Genomic DNA, 17,710 nt, shown 5'->3' with positions numbered 1-17,710 from the left:
TTGTATTGTTTTTCTGGTTTCTATTTCATTTATTTCCTCTCTGATCTTTATTATCTCCTTCCTTGTGCTCCCTTTAGGCTTATTTTGCTGTTCTTTTTCCAGATCCCTTAAGTGTGAAGATAAACTGTTGATTAGTGATGTTTCTTGTTTCTTTCGGTAGGCCTGCAATGCTATGAATTTCCCTCTTAGGACTGCTTTCGCGGTATCCCATAGATTTTGGGTCATCATGTTTTCATTTTCGTTTGTCTCGAGATATCTTTTGATTTCTTCCTGGATCTCCCGGTTGACCCATTCATTATTTAGTTATTCAGCCTCCATGAATTGGTGTGTCTTCCAGTGTTTTCCCTGTAGTTCATTTCTAATTTCATAGCACTGTGATCAGAGAAGACAATTGGTATGATTTCAATTTTCTTAAATTTATCAAGACTTGTTTTGTGGCCTAACATATGGTCTAGCTTGGAAAATGTTCCATGTGCGCTTGAGAAGAATGTGTATTTTGCAGCATTGGGGTGAAATGCTCTGAAAATATCGATTAAATCCAAGTGGTCCAATGTATCATTTAAGGCTGTTGTTTCCATATTGATTTTCTGTCTGGAAGACCTGTCCCTTGTTGTCAGAGGTGTGTTGAAGTCCCCTACTATGATAGTGCTACTGTTGATCTCTGTCTTTATTTCAGTCAATATCTGTTTTATATATTTAGGTGCTCCTATGTTGGGTGTATAGATGTTTACTAGGGTTATGTCCTCTTGTCGGATCGATCCCTTTATTATTATATAGTGCCCATCTTTGTCTTTTAATAGGTTCTTCATTTTAAAGTCTATTTTGTCAGATATAAGTATTGCAACTCCAGCTCTTTTCTCATTTCCATTTGCATGAAATATCTTACTCCAACCCTTCACTTTCAGCCTGTGTGTGTCTTTTGATCTGAGGTGAGTCTCTTGTATACAGCATGTACAAGGGTCTTGTTTTCTTATCCACTCAGCCACACTATGTCTCTTGATTGGAGCATTTAATCCGTTTACATTTAAAGTGATTATTGATTTGTACATAGTTATTGCCATTTTTAATTTTGTATTTAGATTGTTTTCATCTTTCTTTTATTTACAGAAGTCCTTTTCGTATTTCTTGCAATGCTGGCTTGGTGGTAAGAAATTCCTTTAGCTTATTCTTTTCTGAGAAGCTCTTTATCTCTCCATCAACTTTAAATGATAGCCTTGCTGGATAAAGCAATCTAGGTTGTAGGCCTTTGTTTTCCATCACTTTGAGTATCTCCTGCCACTCCTTCCTGGCCTTCAATGTTTCTGTAGAAAAGTCATTTGATAGTCTTATGGGGGTTCCCTTGTATGTAACCCTCTGTCTTTCTCTTGCTGCTTTTAGGATTCTCTCTTTGTCTTTAAGCTTTGCCATTTTAACTATAATGTGTCTTGGTGTGGACCTGTTTGGGTTTATCCTGGTTGGAACTCTCTGCACTTCCTGGGCTTGTATGTTGGTTTCCTTCATCAAGTTAGGGAAGTTTTCGTACATTATTACTTCAAATATGTTCTCAATCCCTTGCTTCCTCTCTTCACCTTCTGGTACTCTTGTGATGCTCATGTTGTTGCGCTTGATGTTATCCCAGAGGTCTCTTAAACCATCTTCATTGTTTTTTATTCTTTTTCCTTTCTGTTGTTCTGTTTGGGTGATCTCTGTTAACTTGTCTTCTAAGTCGCTGATTTGATCCTCTGCTTCATCTAACCTGCTGTTAATTCCTTCAAGTGAGTTCTTTATTTCAGTAGTTGTGTTCTTTAGTTCTAACTGGTTGTTCGTTATGATTTCTACATCCTTCTTTATGTCTTCTCTAAGCTCCTTAAACGTTCTCATCATCAGTATTCTGAACTCTGTCTCTGATAGGTTGGTTATCTCTGTTTCATTTGGTTCCATTTCTGGAGGTTTCTTCTGTTCTTTTATTTGGGACCTGTTTCTTTGTTTCCCCATTCTGGCTGACTCTCTGTGTTTGCTTGGATGTATTAGATAGATCCCCTATAGTTCTTAGTTCTTGCTGGGTTATCTTCTGTAGTATGTGTCCTTTATATTTGACTTGCACTACTTCGTTCTTCTCCTCTGCGTGTGCTCCAAAAGTGACTCTTGTGTTGTGTATATTGTCCTGTTAAAGAAGATCTCATTTGCTTTTCGCTTGTGAGTAGGTGGGGTTTACTCCTAGGCTGACCAGTTGTGAGACTTGGCTCTGCCCACCGCAGGGTGTTCTGCTGCGTGAGGGTTGACCGCTTAAATGTGGTTTGGCTTCTATGGACTCTTGTGCCTGTAAAGAATTCCCTCTGGGTTTGTGATTTGTTTGTCAAACACGGTAGTACTCTGGTTTGGTATGGAGTTGGCCTCTGGGTGTGTTGGATCTTGTGCCTCTTATGCTGGGCCCTGGTAGGGCAATTTCACAACAGAGCAAATCACCAAGCACAACAACAACAACAACAACAACAACAAAGAAAAAATGAAATACATTCACATGTAAAAAACAACCGATAACCCCCACTCAACACAGGCAAAGATGTCAAAGATATAAAGACAAAACACAACACAACACAACACAACAAAACAAAACAAAATGCAGCAGCAGCCTTTGCTTAAGCCCACCAAGTAATTTCCAGGTTTTCCTCTGCTGTACCAAGGTGTCCCCTGCGTATTGTGCAGGCAGAGCCGGTCACCTGGTGCCCAGAGTGACATTGGGACTGCAGATTTAGATGCATGGGGCTGAGGGGTCTGGATGGTAGTTTTTACAAAGTCAGTGCAGTTTCTGCCCTTGCCTGCATGTATGCACACTGAGAGTAGCACCACCAGCCCTGTGTCCAGTTCTCCTGAGTCTTAGGGCACTTCTTCCGTGTGTGTGTGTGTGTGTGTGTGTGTGTGTGTGTGTGTGGCGGGCAGGAGATTTCTGAGCTGCTGAAAGCCCAGAGCTGCGTCTGCCGCCTACTGCTGATCCCTGAGAGTGCCTCCACAGTTGTAATTGCCCCACCCTAGGCAGGCCAGAAAGGGTGGGGGCTGGGGATAGAGGGGTCTTCCCTCTCCCGGCCCAGCCGTGTCACACTCTTCTCGCAGGCCAGAAAAGGTGGTGGCTGTTTGTAGAGGAGTCTCTTCTCTCCTAGCCCAGCAAAAATCACACTCTCCCCAGCCTCTTCCCTGGGTCAGAGTTGCCTGCCAGTCTTCCCAGAGCCTGAGCACTAAGGTTCCTCTGTAATCTGACACTACTCCTTAGTTCAGGGGCCAGTTTAAGTCTCTGGAAGGGCAGGAGAAGAATTGGAAGAGTGGTGGGAGGGGCCTAGGTATGGAGTTTGTGTCCTTTTTCTGGCCTAGGGCCCAACTGGAGGTCCCAGCTGAGGTTATTGCCTCAAATGCTGGATATGCTGCCCCCCTCGGCGGGAGAGATCAGCTGTGGGACGCAGGGAAAGAGCCCGCCTCCTGGCTTTTGTGTTCTCTGTTCCGTCCTGGGATCCCCTGTGTATCTGCAGGTGCGGATGCCGGCCGCATTTACACCATCGCAGATGTGGGTGGCGTCCCCACCGCCGAAGGTGCGGGCCACGTCCCTACAGCCACAGGTGCGGACCACGTTTCCACCGCCGCAGATGCAGACCAAGTCCCCACGGTCGCAGATGCGGGCCACGTCTCCACTCCGCTCCCTTCCCTCTAGCGCTGCTCGCCCAATTCACCAGCCTGCAAGTAATCCTTGCACAAGTCACTTAGCTGTTCTGCGTGATGAGCAGAGTCCTTTGATGGGTTATATATCCCATTTGTGATAAGATCCGAAGGAGAACTCAAAAAGTGGGCTTTGCTGCCGTCATTCCTATGACGTCACCAATCTCTATCTTTTGATCTCTCCTCTAATTCCTTCTTTGACCCGGTAGTTCTTTAAAAGTATGTTGTTTAATCTCCATGTATTTGTGTTTTGTCCTGCTTTCTTTTTGCAGTTATATCCAATTTCAAAGCCTTGTGATCAGAGAATATGTTTGGTATGATTTCAATCTTCTTAAATTTGTTGAGTTTAATTTTAGTTTTATGTCCCAATATATGGTCTCTCCTTGAGAATGTTTCATGTACACTAGAAAAAAATGTATAGTCTGATGTTTTAGGATTTCTTGCTCTATAAATGTCAATTATGTCCATTTCATCTAATGTGTCATTTAGGGCTGCTGTTTTGTTATTTATTTTCTGTTTGGATGATCTATTCATAGCTGTCAATGATGTATTTAGGTCCCCTAGTATAATTGTGTTTTGGTCAATTTCTCCCTTTAGTTCTGTTAGTAGTTGCTTGGTATATTTCGGTGCACCCTGATCAGGGGCATAAATATTGATGACTGTTACGTCTTCTTGTTGTATAGTCCCCTTTACCATTATGAAATGTCCATCTTTGTCTCTCATTACCTTTTTCACCCTGAAATCTGTTTCATCTGATATCATTATAGCTACACCTGGTTTTTTATGGATACCATTTGCTTGGAGTGTCAATTTCCACCCTTTCAGTTTGAGTCTATGCTTGTCCTTGTAGCTGAGATGTGTCTCTTGGAGACAGCATATGGTTGGGTTTAGTTTTTTTTGCTCCAATCTGCTACTCTGTGCCTTTTTATTGGTGAGTTCAGTCCATTTACATTTAGGGTGATTATTGATATGTGAGGATTTACTATCATTCTATCTTTAGTTTTCTGGTAAGACTGTGTCTCCATTGTTTCTTTGCCATTTTGTTGTTGTGTATTATTTCTGTGTGGTGGTATTCTATGATACTTCCCTTTGTTTCTTCTTTTATTACAGTATATATTTCAGTTCTGGATTTTTTTTAAGTGGTTACCCTGAAGTTTATGTAAAAGAAAGTTTGATGTTTAGAGTATTCCATTTTCTTCAGCATGCCCACTTCTCCACTGCCATATTCCAGTTCAGGCCTTTACTCTCCCCCTTTTTATGTTTTGGATGCCACAAATTGTCCCTGTTGATGGTGGTCGAATAGCCTCCTTTAGTATTTCTTGTAGTGCAGGTCGTGTATTAGAAAATTCCCTCAGCTTCTGTATCTCTGGAAAGGTCTTTATTCCTCCTTCACATCTAAAGGATGTTGTTGCTGGATATATTATTCTTGGCTCATAATTTCTCTCTTTCAATACTTTGAATATTTGGTTCCACTCCCTCCTGGCTTGTACAGTTTCTGCTGAAAAATATGATGATAATCTAATGGGCTTTCCTTTGTAGGTTACCGTCTTCTGATCCCTGGCTGCCTTAAGGATTCCTTCTTTGTCGTTGATTTTAGACAGCTTGAATGCAATGTGCCTTGGAGAAGGCCTGTTGGCATTGAGGTAATTAGGTGTTCTATTTGCTTCTTGGATTTGAGGATCCAGTTCTGTCCACAAGTTTGGGACGTTCTCCTTGACGATTTGTTTGAATATATTCTGTTCCCTTCTCTCTTTCTTCTCCTTCTGGTATGCCCATGATTGTTATATTGCTCTTTCGGATGGAGTCAGAAAGTTCTTGTAGAGTTCTTTCATTTCTTTTAAGTCAAGTCTCTTTCTTCTTCCATCCGTGTCATTTCCAGGTTTCTATCTTCGATGTCCCTGAATCTTTCCTCCATCTGGTGAACTCTACTACCAAAGCTGGCTATTTCATTCTTAATTTATGCTGTTGAGTTCTTAATCTCCAGAAATTCTATTTAGTTCTTTTTTAAATATTCAATCTCTTTTGTAACATGCTCATGTTGTTCTTGATTGTGTTCATTAAACTGCCTTGCTGTGTTTTTTTGCATCTCGTTGAGGTTTTTCAGAACTGCAATCTTGAATTCTCTGTCATTTAAGTCACATATTTCCATATCTTTAAGTTCATTTTCTGGAGACTTTTCATTTTCTTTCTGAGCTGTCTTGTTGCCTTGGTTATTCATGGCAATTACTGATTTATTATTTCTCTTCCTAGACATCTACAGGAGTGACTTTTGCAATAGGTTGATAGGAAGAGGTCTTTCTTTTGTTTTCCAGTACGTGTTTCTGGAATGCTTTATTTTCTCTCCAACTGAAGCCTTTTTTTTCTCTCTCACACTGTAGTGTTATGTTTTCTCTGCACTATTCCAGCTTCTGACACAATAGTGGGATTACCTGGAATGCAGGCTTCTCCTCTGTTAACGGTTCACCTGGGTCATAGAGCACTGCGTCCCTGTGGGGATGCGGAGAGCTTTTGAAGTTCCAAAGCTCTTCCTGCACCAGATTCAGAGCCCGTGTGTTTCAGCAGCTCTGTTTACTCCAGGAGGGATCCTCCCAGATAGGTGGGGGAGGGGTGGTGTGAGTTGTGAGAGGTAGCTCAGAGCAATGCTTTCACAGCTTTCTCCCCTTTACCTGAACTAGTTGGGCTGCGAATCTGTGTCTGCGGTCCACAGTTCTCAGAACAGCAAGTATTCTGTTCTTTTGATCTGACACTGCTACTGTTCCGCTTCTGGCACCAGGCAGGTGGGGGCGGGGCGAGCTCTGGGAGGGTAGGAAGGGGTCAACTAGTCTCAGTGCCTAAGGCTTCCATCCTCTGCTCGGCAATGAGGGCTTAGGTCACCATTTTCAGCCTTCTCCGTCAGTCTTTGCTCCGAGGTCTCTGCCATGAGCATTGGGTTCAGCCGTGTTATATGCTGTCCCCTCAGCCCTGTGGGCCATAAGCGGAGCCCTTAGCAGTCCGAGTTCTTCCCTCTCCTGCAGCTGCGGTAGCTCCGGGATGCAGCGAGCTCGGAGCACTGAGCTAGGTCTGCGTCCTGTGCCCACGCCACTCCATCGCTGCACTTCTCCCTACCCTCCTCCCCTGCTCACGCAATTTGCCCACCTTTAGGTGAATTCAGTAGTGAGACCCTCATCTTGTCTGTCTGCTGTGCAGGGAGTCCTTTGTGGAGTTATAATTTTTCAATTTGTTGTGAATTTCAGGGGAGATTTCCAGAGGGTCACCTCATTCAGCCATATTGATGACGTCCCGATCTAGTTACTTTTAACCTTTTCCTGCCTAAGTTTTGTCTGGGGTAAAATGTGGAAGGGGAGAACTCGTTCTTAGTGTTGGGGTGGGATCAGACAAGATAATACATGAAAAGCTCTGTGTCTGCCATAAAGCAAGTATTAAATCAATACTTACTATCACTTATTATTACTCTTTTAAATTATTAAGAAACACCTCTAGAGGTTGATATGAGATGTAACAGCTAGGTCAAAGAGAGCAATTACAATTTCCACTTACCTCTAGGTTCCAGGCAGCCATAGGACCCCCCACTAGGGAACACGGATCAGGGAAAAGAGGGTCCGCACAAAGCCCATCCATGACCTGGCCTCCTGAGAAGCAGAAAAAGCACAGGCAGGCTGCTGGCTCTGCTCCCTATACACGCTTCTGAAAGATTCTGAATCTCTCTGTGCTTCTGTTTTCTTATTTGTAAAATCAGTTGCTGGACGACTAAGGATGAATCTGTGTATGGAAATTTCTTTAAACAATGCCCAGCACATTGTCAGTGCTCAGTAAATGTCAGATATTTGGAACGTCATCATACTTCTCAGACCTTGCCTCGGCCTGGGAATGGTTTTTGTATAATGGACTTAGTGAAAAATTGTTCTCTGAGATTCTAATTGTCTCAGTTCTCCTGAGATGGATGGAGTGAATGGTTGGGGACACAGGGACACGTCTTGTGGGACCAGCATTGATAGCTTGTTGATGTTCTCAATTCTGTTTGTCTGTTAAACTAGGATCTGCTGAAGAGAGCTTTTCCTCAGACTGCATCTGAATAGAACCTTGTAATGCTGGTAGAACTGGTGTCGAGCTGAATATTAGCAGTAGGAGCCGTCATTTACAGAAGGTCTGCAGAAAATGTGCTGTGTACACACACACTCAGGAACCAGAGCTGAGAAAATCCTGAGAGAGGTAGAGAGAGGGGTCCCCAACTTGATTATTAACTGTGGGCCTGTAGGAATCTCCCTTTGCTCAATGATAGTTAAAAATGGAAGGGAAGTCACATTTTGACTAATACATAATCCGATGTTCCAAATGTGCTCTGCGAAATAGCTAGAAGCAAATCCTCCCATGAACTAGAGCTCTCCTCCACGTAGCAGACAGTCTCTGTTGAGTCACCTGTACTCCTGCAGTGCAGTGTCACTGCCCATGTGGTCTTGAGCAGCTCTCCCCAGCACTTTCCCTCCAGCCAAGGCTCTGAGTTGTGCATGAGCTGCCCATTTCGCCAAAGCCAGGACATGGTTCTGAAGCATCGTTTCTGCTTGTCAGCGTTGGGTTTGGGGCTCTCAGCCAAGGCACCATCTATGAGCATTCCTTGATGACTTTGACTAGAGTTCCCTGTGGACCCTTGAAATGCATTAGTCTCACGCTGCTGCCGTCCCTTCACCCTGGGGAGGTTCTGAGAAGTAGGTGGTCTCTCCCCTCTTACCTGGAAGGTCGACTGTTCAGAGACAGCCCTGTTGCCGTGGCACTGAGAAGCAGGTGTGCTGCCATGTCCTGGGGCCCATGCCCCTGTTAGGCCCCCAGCTGACAGACAGCACTGCCCACTACACCTGGACCATGAGCTTGAGTGACTCCGCCTGGTGAACACATTTTAAGTTCAGGTCTTATGAGGTTTTCATAAAAAACGACCCATGCACTTGAGCTGCTAAGCCTTTATGAACTGTTAGAACATGGTGACAGAGAGTTGGATAATGCCCACTGCCAACAGAGACATTCCAGAGGGGGCCTGGCGAAGGAGAACCATAGTACTTGGGACATCTTCTAGTCCAGTGTTTCTCAACCTTCTACCTCTTCTTTTTGTTTTAATAGCTGCCCCACACCCAGGCGGAGCCTTTTAAGACATCTGTTTCCCTAGTTACTCATCCCCATGAAATTTTAATAGCACAGATATGCTTTGTATCTGTTTATGTACTATAGCCCAGGAGGGACACAGACTATTGTAATATCTAAGATTGTTTTTGTCCCCTAAGAATCACTTTTCACCTCATTGAGGATTATCCTGTCTCTACTGAGAATGCATATTTTAGTCTGAGACTTGTTGGCCCTCTAGTCCCAGCTATAACTAGCAGGGGTTATTTGCGGTGAGCAGGAAAAGAGGAAGGCCACGTACAAGATAGATTGACTCCATAAAAGAAGCCAGGGATGTGAGTCTACAGGAGCTGAGCAGGGATGTTGAGGACAGGTCCCTGTGGACATCACTCATTCATAGGGTCTCCAGGAATTGGAGCCAACTCAGTGGCATGTAATACACACACAGGTAATACACACACAGAGGGTTAGTGCATGTGTATAACAAGCGTGCTTGTCTGAGACTTGGAGCCACATGGAGCCAGCTCAGCGTGAATTCCAGGAAGACTGGGCTATTCTCTTTCTTCAGCTTCCAATTTTCCATTTTTACAAATACTGGATGACTATCTTTAGGCAAATATCTTGGTCTTAATTTAAGATTATCTCTTTGTTTTGTCTTTTTCTTTAAAAGTAAGTTATTATGTCAAAAAGAATCAGCATGCTACAGCATCTGAAAATACTGCCAGTCAATATCCAGATGAGTGGAATGCAGAAGAGAGCCTGTCTGGACCTCTGCCAGCCCTGGGCAGTATTCTTTTCAGAAATATTCACTAATTTGACAGGCAAGATACTAATTCATTGTTGCTTAAATTAACTTTCTTATGGTAACTGGTGATGGTGAAATATTAGATCCTTTTATTTTGTTGAATGGTGAGAGATAAATCAATTCCCTCTCAGTAGTCCACTGAATGCCCCACCCCACTTAGTAGCTAAATTTTTCCTTTCCCACTGACTTTCCATGCCTCCTTTATCCTCTAGAAAGTTTTATCTGAATTATTGACATCTTTATGATGACATCTGCTTGGCTTTTTGAAATAGGTTCTTTTTGAAATAGAGGGCTCTTTAAAGGCAATTGCACTCTGGGAGTGGATTGAGGTGTCTGCACTTTGGCGAACTTGGGTGTAGACACCTGGGCTGTTTTCACCGCTGGGGCCAACATGTGGTGAGCTCTTGGTGGAGACACCCTCTTGAGCAGTCCTGAGGGTGCAGAATGACACACAGACGAGTCATTGAGGTTTGGACAATACCCTGAATGTCTGCTTTTGTCTGAGTTGGCTCAGGTCTATCTTTTGGTCAGTGTTAGCGCTAGCATGAAAGATCCAGTAGATGCTGGATCAGTGGATGACATGAACAAAGAAAAAACAAGCAAGAGACAGCATTCATTCATTCTGTAAGTACATACTGAGTGTCCACCATGGTGCTGAATATACAAAGAAGTTTCAGTGTAGGTCCCTGACCTTGCAGAGCTCACAGTTCGGGTGGGAGATAAGCATGCAAATGAGTGACTAAGATACAGGATGATACGTCTATAGTGGGTGTACATTAAGTTAGTAGGAGAGACCAAGTTTGGCCACTCTGTCTAGTTAGATGAGGAAATGTCAGGAAGAAAACGAAAAGAGAATATGATATTTAAGCTCCATCTTAGAGAACAAGATGGCAGTCACCAGGTAAGTGGGGGAAGGCATCCTAGATGTACAGAGGAAGGGAACTCTGAAAGAGGATGGCATTTTGTGGGGAACAAAAGGTGGCAAAACTCATAGTGGGACTTGAATGCTGTCCTGAGGTTATTTCCTTATTTTTGAAGATGGCATTGATTTATAAAGCATGATCAGATTTGCTATGGGGAAGTAAACTCAGAACTGTCTGGAAGACAGTGTGGACGTGAGAGTGTGAGGGCAGAAAGCCATTCTACTAGTAATATAGTAATTATAACTAGGAACATGAGTTCTTGGAATCATTTTCCCACCATAGTCTTTAACAAGGAAAATAGAATAGCCACAGGTATCTAAGAGGTAAATTCAGTAAGACTTGACAACTAAATGTATGTTTGGGCAACAAAGATGAAGGTAGAGATAAAGATGAAGTCACAATTTCTGTCATGTATAGCTGGGCAATTTGAGGTCCAGGAGGTATAGCAGGTGAGATGTGTGGTCACTAAAGAGGAGCTGCTGGTTGGGCATGGAGATAGAAATACTGACAAATAATTAGGAATATGTGGTACCGGATGTACGAAGAATTGCAATAATTTCTTGGGTTCCTTTTGATATTTTAAGAATGTTGCACAATTTTTAGTAATGCTACTAGCTCTTTATTTATTGAGGCCATGCCAAGGAGAAAAACCTGGAAATGTTTATTTCATGGGGTATAGTAAGTCAATTTCAGCTATTTTTCTATTCATATTTATATATTTTCCTTTCAGGGGATGGCCAGGTGGACTTTGATGAATTCATGACAATTCTTGGCCCCAAACTGGTGTCTTCAGAAGGTCGTGATGGTTTTCTTGGAAACACAATAGATAGCATATTCTGGCAGGTAAGAATTTTTTTTTTTTTTTTTAAAGATTAAGCTTGATAGTAAACATGTGTTTGAGACTAATTTTAAACTCTGAATTCTTGAGCTTCTGTTCAGCACATGAAGATTTTTTCTGGGCTGGAGTGATATATATTTTTTGACGTCTAAATTGAGGTCCATACTAGGTTTTCTGAATCAAGAATCAAAACTATACTCATTTAAAGGTTGGAGGAATAAAATTTTTTCTTATATCAAAAAGAGTTTTACAGTTTGGAGAAATGAGACTCCTTTACTTAGGATTCACAAAAGTCTTTTTCTTAGGGACACTTAAAAAAAGACACATCAGTATTAACTGACCCCAATTCTGTTCCTGGTTCCAGGAGACCCTTGCTGAGAGGATGTCATGGTTGTCATGTGTGTTTGGATCCTATCAATACTCTTAATAAGACAGAATAATTTTATCTAAGAATTTGTGTTCGATGCTTCTCAATTTGCTCCTGTTTCTGTCTTGTAAAATCTCTAAGGAAATTCCAGATATCTACCTTTGAATTATGAAAGAGCTATAAATCATTTTTACATTAGTTCTTTAATCTTATAATGTGACTATTATTTCATGATTGTGGACTTTGGAAAATGTGTTATCAATCATTATATTAAAAATTTGAGTCAAATAATTTGACAAATTAAATTAAATTATTGGTTAGACATGTAAAACACCGTTCAAACACGGCATAGTTTCTTTAATTTCTTGATGTTTTTTTTTTTTTTTTCCTTAACTGAAGATATTTCTGTAACCTAGAATAGGATTGCAGTTGACTTGTGCCTCTAGTCGGATTCTGTTACCTATCTTGCAGATAACCAACAAGTAGTAAGAACATGTTATGTGCTCTGTAGTCTAACAGTCACTGTGGGTTTTACCAAAGACATTTGAGACACAGTCCTGGGTATTTAAGAACATAGTTGGGGAAACACAATTAAGAGAGGGAAAACAAAGGAGTGATTAATTGGTGTGGTGGTTACTAGACGGAATCTCCTTGAGGCCAGGGGCTTCAGTGTTGCAGTGCCCTGGCACCTGGCACATTGCACACGCAGGTTGTCAGTAACAATTGTCTTGAATAGAACAAATAGAAATTCAATAGAGGAGACAAATGTGGTCTTGAGGGGTCAGATAAGGCTTTAGGAAATGGGGACACTTGTTTTAAACTTTGAAACATGGGGGGAATTAAGTGAACAAAGTAAGAAAAGTGAGCATTCCAGGCCTGCCATGATGAAAAGTATGAAAAGGGTGGAGATAACGAGTACAGGGAAGTCATGAACCGTATCCAAGGTACAGTTTGAAGGGCAAAACCTCAGGACCATTGGCAGGATGGATTTAGGTCCTGAGAAAAGAGAAGAATTGAGATAACTCTAAGGTTCCCACCTGGCTTTTTTTTTTTTTTTTTAATTTATTGGGGTGACAATTGTTAGCAAAATTACATAGATTTCAGGTGTGCAATTCTGTATCACATCATCCATAAATCACACTGTGTGTTCACCACCCAGAGTCAGCTCCCCTTCCATCACCATACATTTGATCCCCCTCACCCTCATCCCCCACCCCCCAACCCCAGGAATAAGATCATGGAGAAAAGAAGTCTTTGCGGTGTAGAATTCTAAACTGGACATGTTGAGAGTAAGGCTGGGGTCAGATAACCAAGAGAAGGAGGAAGTGTATGCACAGCTGAAACCAGGGACGATCACGGACCAGGGCTGAAAACCCTGGGATTCACCAGATCTCGTGGGTGAGATCATAGGCAGGGATGAGCTCACTGGGGAGGGTGTGGAGGTGAAGAGGAGCAGAGAGACAGGACCTGTTCCTGGGGCCTTAGGGGCAGGGGACAATGAGACTGAGTCTCTGACCTCCACGCTGCAGAGGCACATCAGGAGAACACAATCTCCTCAAACTGTGGTCATGATCAGCCTTGATTCTTCCTAGAAAAGGACCTCTATGACCCTATTTGCCACTTGATGAGAATATTCCACATGCAATGTCACAGGTAACCCTTCAGTTATGACTGCACACTTGGAAGAACAGATAGGTAGAGTGCCCTGGAAGAAATGAAAAATAAACATGTAGATAAGAAGGTAGAGAAGCACTGCTTCCCACCTGGCCATCTTCCAAACCATACAGACCCATGCTGGATGGGCATCGGGAATTCTTTCTCTCCCTAGTTTCCCTTCTCTGCTGTTCTTTATTCTCCTCTCTGAATGCTTTCTACCCATTTGCCTCTCTCTGCCCTCAGGGCCCACTCTAGCCTAAGAGAATGTGGCAAGGTCTCCAGGCTCTCAGCATTCTTCTTGGGCCCCGTCCTGGAGGGGAAGGAGCTGCAGGTAGTTAGAGCCTCATGTGTTCTGTGTTCTTCCTAGTACAACATTTACACAGTGAGGAAATATTCCTCTCATGATGTATTGACTGCCTCTACCATAATTTGGAGAGGCTATTATGCTCACAAAGTTTCTGTGTTTTTGTCTTACCAAAGACCCCCCTTCTTATCCAAGGGTGATAAACAAATGGGATGGGGAAATCAGAGGAAAGGGCAAAAATTCCATTCTGAAATATTTAAATGAATGCCAGAATGCATGGCTGGGGCTTTTCTCTCCGGCTGATGCTCACTCAGCTCCTAATTGTATTGCTAGGAAAGGAGAACAGACATCTATCAATCTCAGTAGTCAGCTGCCCTTTCCCCCTGCCATCTGGCCATTCAGAGTCAGAGTGAAAAATGGTACTAAAATATCCAGAGCATCATATTCTTCCTGGAAAAAGTTCATTATTTCCAGCACTTGAGTGATTCAGCGATTTTTCAGGTTTAAAAGAACGTTGTGTATGTGCATGTGAGCATATGCACATGTACATGTGTGTTTGCTTTGCCACAGTGGTGGAAATGGTATAGAAGAAGAGCAGCAGGAAGGCAGCTTTCTGTGCTGGAGATCCAGGCAAGGGATATCGATATTAGGAGGTACCAGTATTCTAGAAAGGACAAGACCATTCATTTAAGATACTCTGACAAGACTTCCCACCAGGGACAAAGTCACAGACATAATTGGTACACCTGGCAGGGTGCATTTATGATCTGTTTGCTGCATAATACCTGACACCAAAAGCTAGTGACGTGAAATGATAAATATTTTCTATCTCATACAGTTTCTGTGGTTCAGGAATTTGAAAGCAGCTTAGATGGGTGGTTCTGGCTTAGGGTCTTTCATGAAGTTGTTGTCAAGATGCTGGCTGGGGCTGTGATCATCTGAAGGTTTGACTGGGGCTGGAGGCTGTGGTTCAAGGTAGCTCACTCACATGGCTGGCAAGGTGATGCTGGCTGTTGGCAGGAAACTTCGGGTCCTTGTCACACGGATATCTCCATATTGCTGCTCGTGTGTCCTCATGACATGGCAGCTGGCTTCCCTCAAAATAAGTGATCCACGAGGGGACAAGGCAGAAGCTACAATGGCTTTTATGACCCAGCCTTGGAAGTCAAACGCCATCATTTCTGCAATGGCCCCTTGGTTATACGGGTCGTTCCTGTTTAGGGTGGGAGAGGACTAACTCTGGAGGCAAGGGCCATTGGGGCCCTCCTGGAGGCCAGCTACCACAGAAGGTGAACATTCTGTAATTGGGCTTCCCCTGCTCAGCCACCACTGCTGCCACAGTCTTTTATTTGCCCCAGGCCCTGGTTTCTTCCCACCTTAGAGGAAACCTGTGACCATGCTGTTCTCTGGCTTCTGAGAAGTGATACTACCAGGCACTGGCTTCGTCTTGCTAATCCAATCTGCCTTCCAGTGCTCCCACCAGTGCTTTCTGCCCTACAGTGCCTAGGTGAAAATAAAATCAGATAGGATTCTGCAAAAACAGCTGTTTATCAGTTGGTGCTAGTCCTAAAAGTTATGAGCCACTGGCTCTTTGCAGGAAATTGGTTATCAGTGAAGGCAGAATGTGCTTGGCCCCCCGATGTAGCCTCGCTCCTAAGGAGAGTGGTTGGAGGGCCGTTCTCCCAGGGCACTCAGCCTGGTGTGAGGCTCACAGATTTCTTGGCAGCCAGTTCAGAACCTTTCTCTTATGTAATAATAACCTGTGAAATTGTTACTGTGTTCTTATGCTTCAGTCATCAATTTTCTGTGTGTTTGCTGTTACCACAGTGACATATTTGGGGAAGAAATGTGGAATGAAATTGTGTTTGAAGTCGGCCTTAGGTCTTGGTGTATGTTGATGATGGAGAGGAGGGAAGCGGGCCACTGAACGGGGCTGGAACTCGGGATTGGAGGAGCTTTCATGCTCAGTGCTTCAGGTTGATTGCAACTGCTTATAAGTGGGGTCCTCAATCACTATTGTCCCACCATTCATTCACACCACACACCTTTGTCCACTTATACCCAGAATGAGAGTCTTTACTTCAGTAGATGGCCCCAGTGGCAGAGGAGAGAGCCCCACTGCTGCGTCACAAGCTTTACCCCCGTCATCACAGAGGCTGTGAACTCCACCCCTGTGCCCTGTCTTCTGCACTGACTGTGCAGACAGCACCCCATGAGAAGGGTGATGACAGGGACCATCGGAGATCAGACAGCTCTGCTGATCTCGAGGTCCAGCTCACACTTCTGTTAACCTCTTCTCCCTCTGGAGAAAGAGAGAAATGAGTTCACACTTCGCTAACAGAGCTGAGCTGTGTGTATGCCTTACTGTAGGTACTGGAAGGCACGAGTAAAGCACTTTGGCTGCCATGACTCTGAAAAACATCGAATGGGTGCTCCAAAACTGGGCTCCTTTGCTCACATTTTTATCTTGTTCACAGTCGAGCCTCATTCATTAAAACATGACGAACTTAGAGTTTCTGTTTTTAAGAAGTGAAATACACTAATATTCAAGCAAATGGATGTTTTCATGGGGTGGTGCTGGGTGTGTGGGGATGCGTTTGAGGCTGGAGGTCATGGAACAAGAAGCTCATACAGTCTCCCTGAGAGTGTTGCCTAGATGTCCTGAGCCTTCTTGCCCATATGTATGGGTTGTGATCATAGCATTTACCCCACAGCTGTGTGCAATGTCCAAGACACTGTGAGTTATCCTAGAATAAAAATGTGGGGCACACCCATCCCCAGACTTGGTCCAGATCAGGGCCTATTTGTCACACTGACTTCTCTATCAATATACTTGCTCAGCATCCTCTCCTGCTATCTACTCCTGCCCATCTGGTGTGATAATACACAGCAGGTGTAGTAAAAGATCTCTAGTTTCTCCCCAGGAATCACTCCAGTCTTGTTCTCTGTCCCTCCATCCAAAATTCTTGCTCTGGAGTCATGTCGTTCCTGGCTTTCCATTTCCTCTGTGGTTCTGGACTCTTGATTTCTGTCCCATGGGATCATGTATGTGCTGGCTCCAGGGCTATGGCTGAGATGGGTGAGGACCTGGACTGAAACTTGACTCGTGGGCAGCTGAGAGCACTTGATGTTCCATGTTCATGACATGAGAGAAACACTGCAGGAAGTTACACGTACAGTACAATCCAAATCTGTTATGCATAAAGGGACTGGAAAGAAATATTTCAAAACCGACAGTGATTTTTTTCATGTGTGGTGGGATTATGAGTGATGATATATCTCTGTATTTTCCAAAATCTTGACAGTGGGCATATGTTACTTTTATAATCAGAAAAATAAAATTAAAGAACAGAAAATGCGATCCCCAGTTAGTCAGGTATCTATTAAATATCTATAATTTTTTCATCTGTAAAACTGGAGATTACCTGTCTCACGAGGTTGACTGTTGATAAAACTTGCAGGGAAAGCAAATGAAAAAGACAGAAGAAATCATATTCATTCCTGTGAGACATTTTTTGCATGGGGCCGACACATAGAAAATACCAGGACTTCTCCTTCTTGTATTTTAAGAATAACTGGCATTCTACTAGGCAGTCTCTCCTCACGTCAAATCTGGCACCAACAGGATTGTTTTACCCTCAATATTTTGTCAGCGTGCCACTCTATCAGAGCTGTGGATCCAAAGCTGCCGCTCTTCAGGCCTTAACCACCTAATGGAACCTAAGTAGCTTTCGGCAGCGAGGCCCATCACGAGGCCTATTAGACTGACAGCAAGTGCATTAGTCCCCAGAGCAGTTTTATTGCGGTAAACATGGAGGATGGAAAGTACTGGTGTTAGCAGGGTGTCTACTCCTGTGTTTCCTGAACCAACAGCAGCAGCAGCGGCACCTGGGACCTGTTAGAAATGCAAATGCCTGGGCCCCACCCCAGAAACACTGAATCTGAAGCTCCCAGGTGGGCCGGCCCAGCAGGCTGGGTTTCCAGAAGACCTCTAGGTGACCTGCTGCTCGCCCTCGTGTCAGAG

General features: G+C 43.5%; 1 protein-coding gene across 5 annotated transcripts in view; it reads left to right on the top strand.

Moving 5' to 3' along the window:
• Positions 1-17,710, top strand: part of CALN1 (calneuron 1) — a 656,133-nt gene that overhangs the window by 432,854 nt on the left and 205,569 nt on the right. For all 5 annotated transcript variants that reach the window (XM_033110564.1, XM_033110567.1, XM_033110566.1 and 2 more), the window contains one exon: positions 11,252-11,364. In XM_033110564.1, coding sequence (XP_032966455.1) covers positions 11,252-11,364 — 113 coding nt within the window. The remainder of the gene's footprint in view (positions 1-11,251; positions 11,365-17,710) is intronic.

The sequence above is a fragment of the Rhinolophus ferrumequinum genome, chromosome 7 (genome assembly GCF_004115265.2).
Source record: "Rhinolophus ferrumequinum isolate MPI-CBG mRhiFer1 chromosome 7, mRhiFer1_v1.p, whole genome shotgun sequence".
NCBI classification, from domain to species: Eukaryota; Metazoa; Chordata; class Mammalia; order Chiroptera; family Rhinolophidae; genus Rhinolophus; species Rhinolophus ferrumequinum.
The sequence above is the reverse complement of the archived record's forward strand: the minus strand, read 5'-3'. Positions and strand labels throughout refer to the sequence as shown.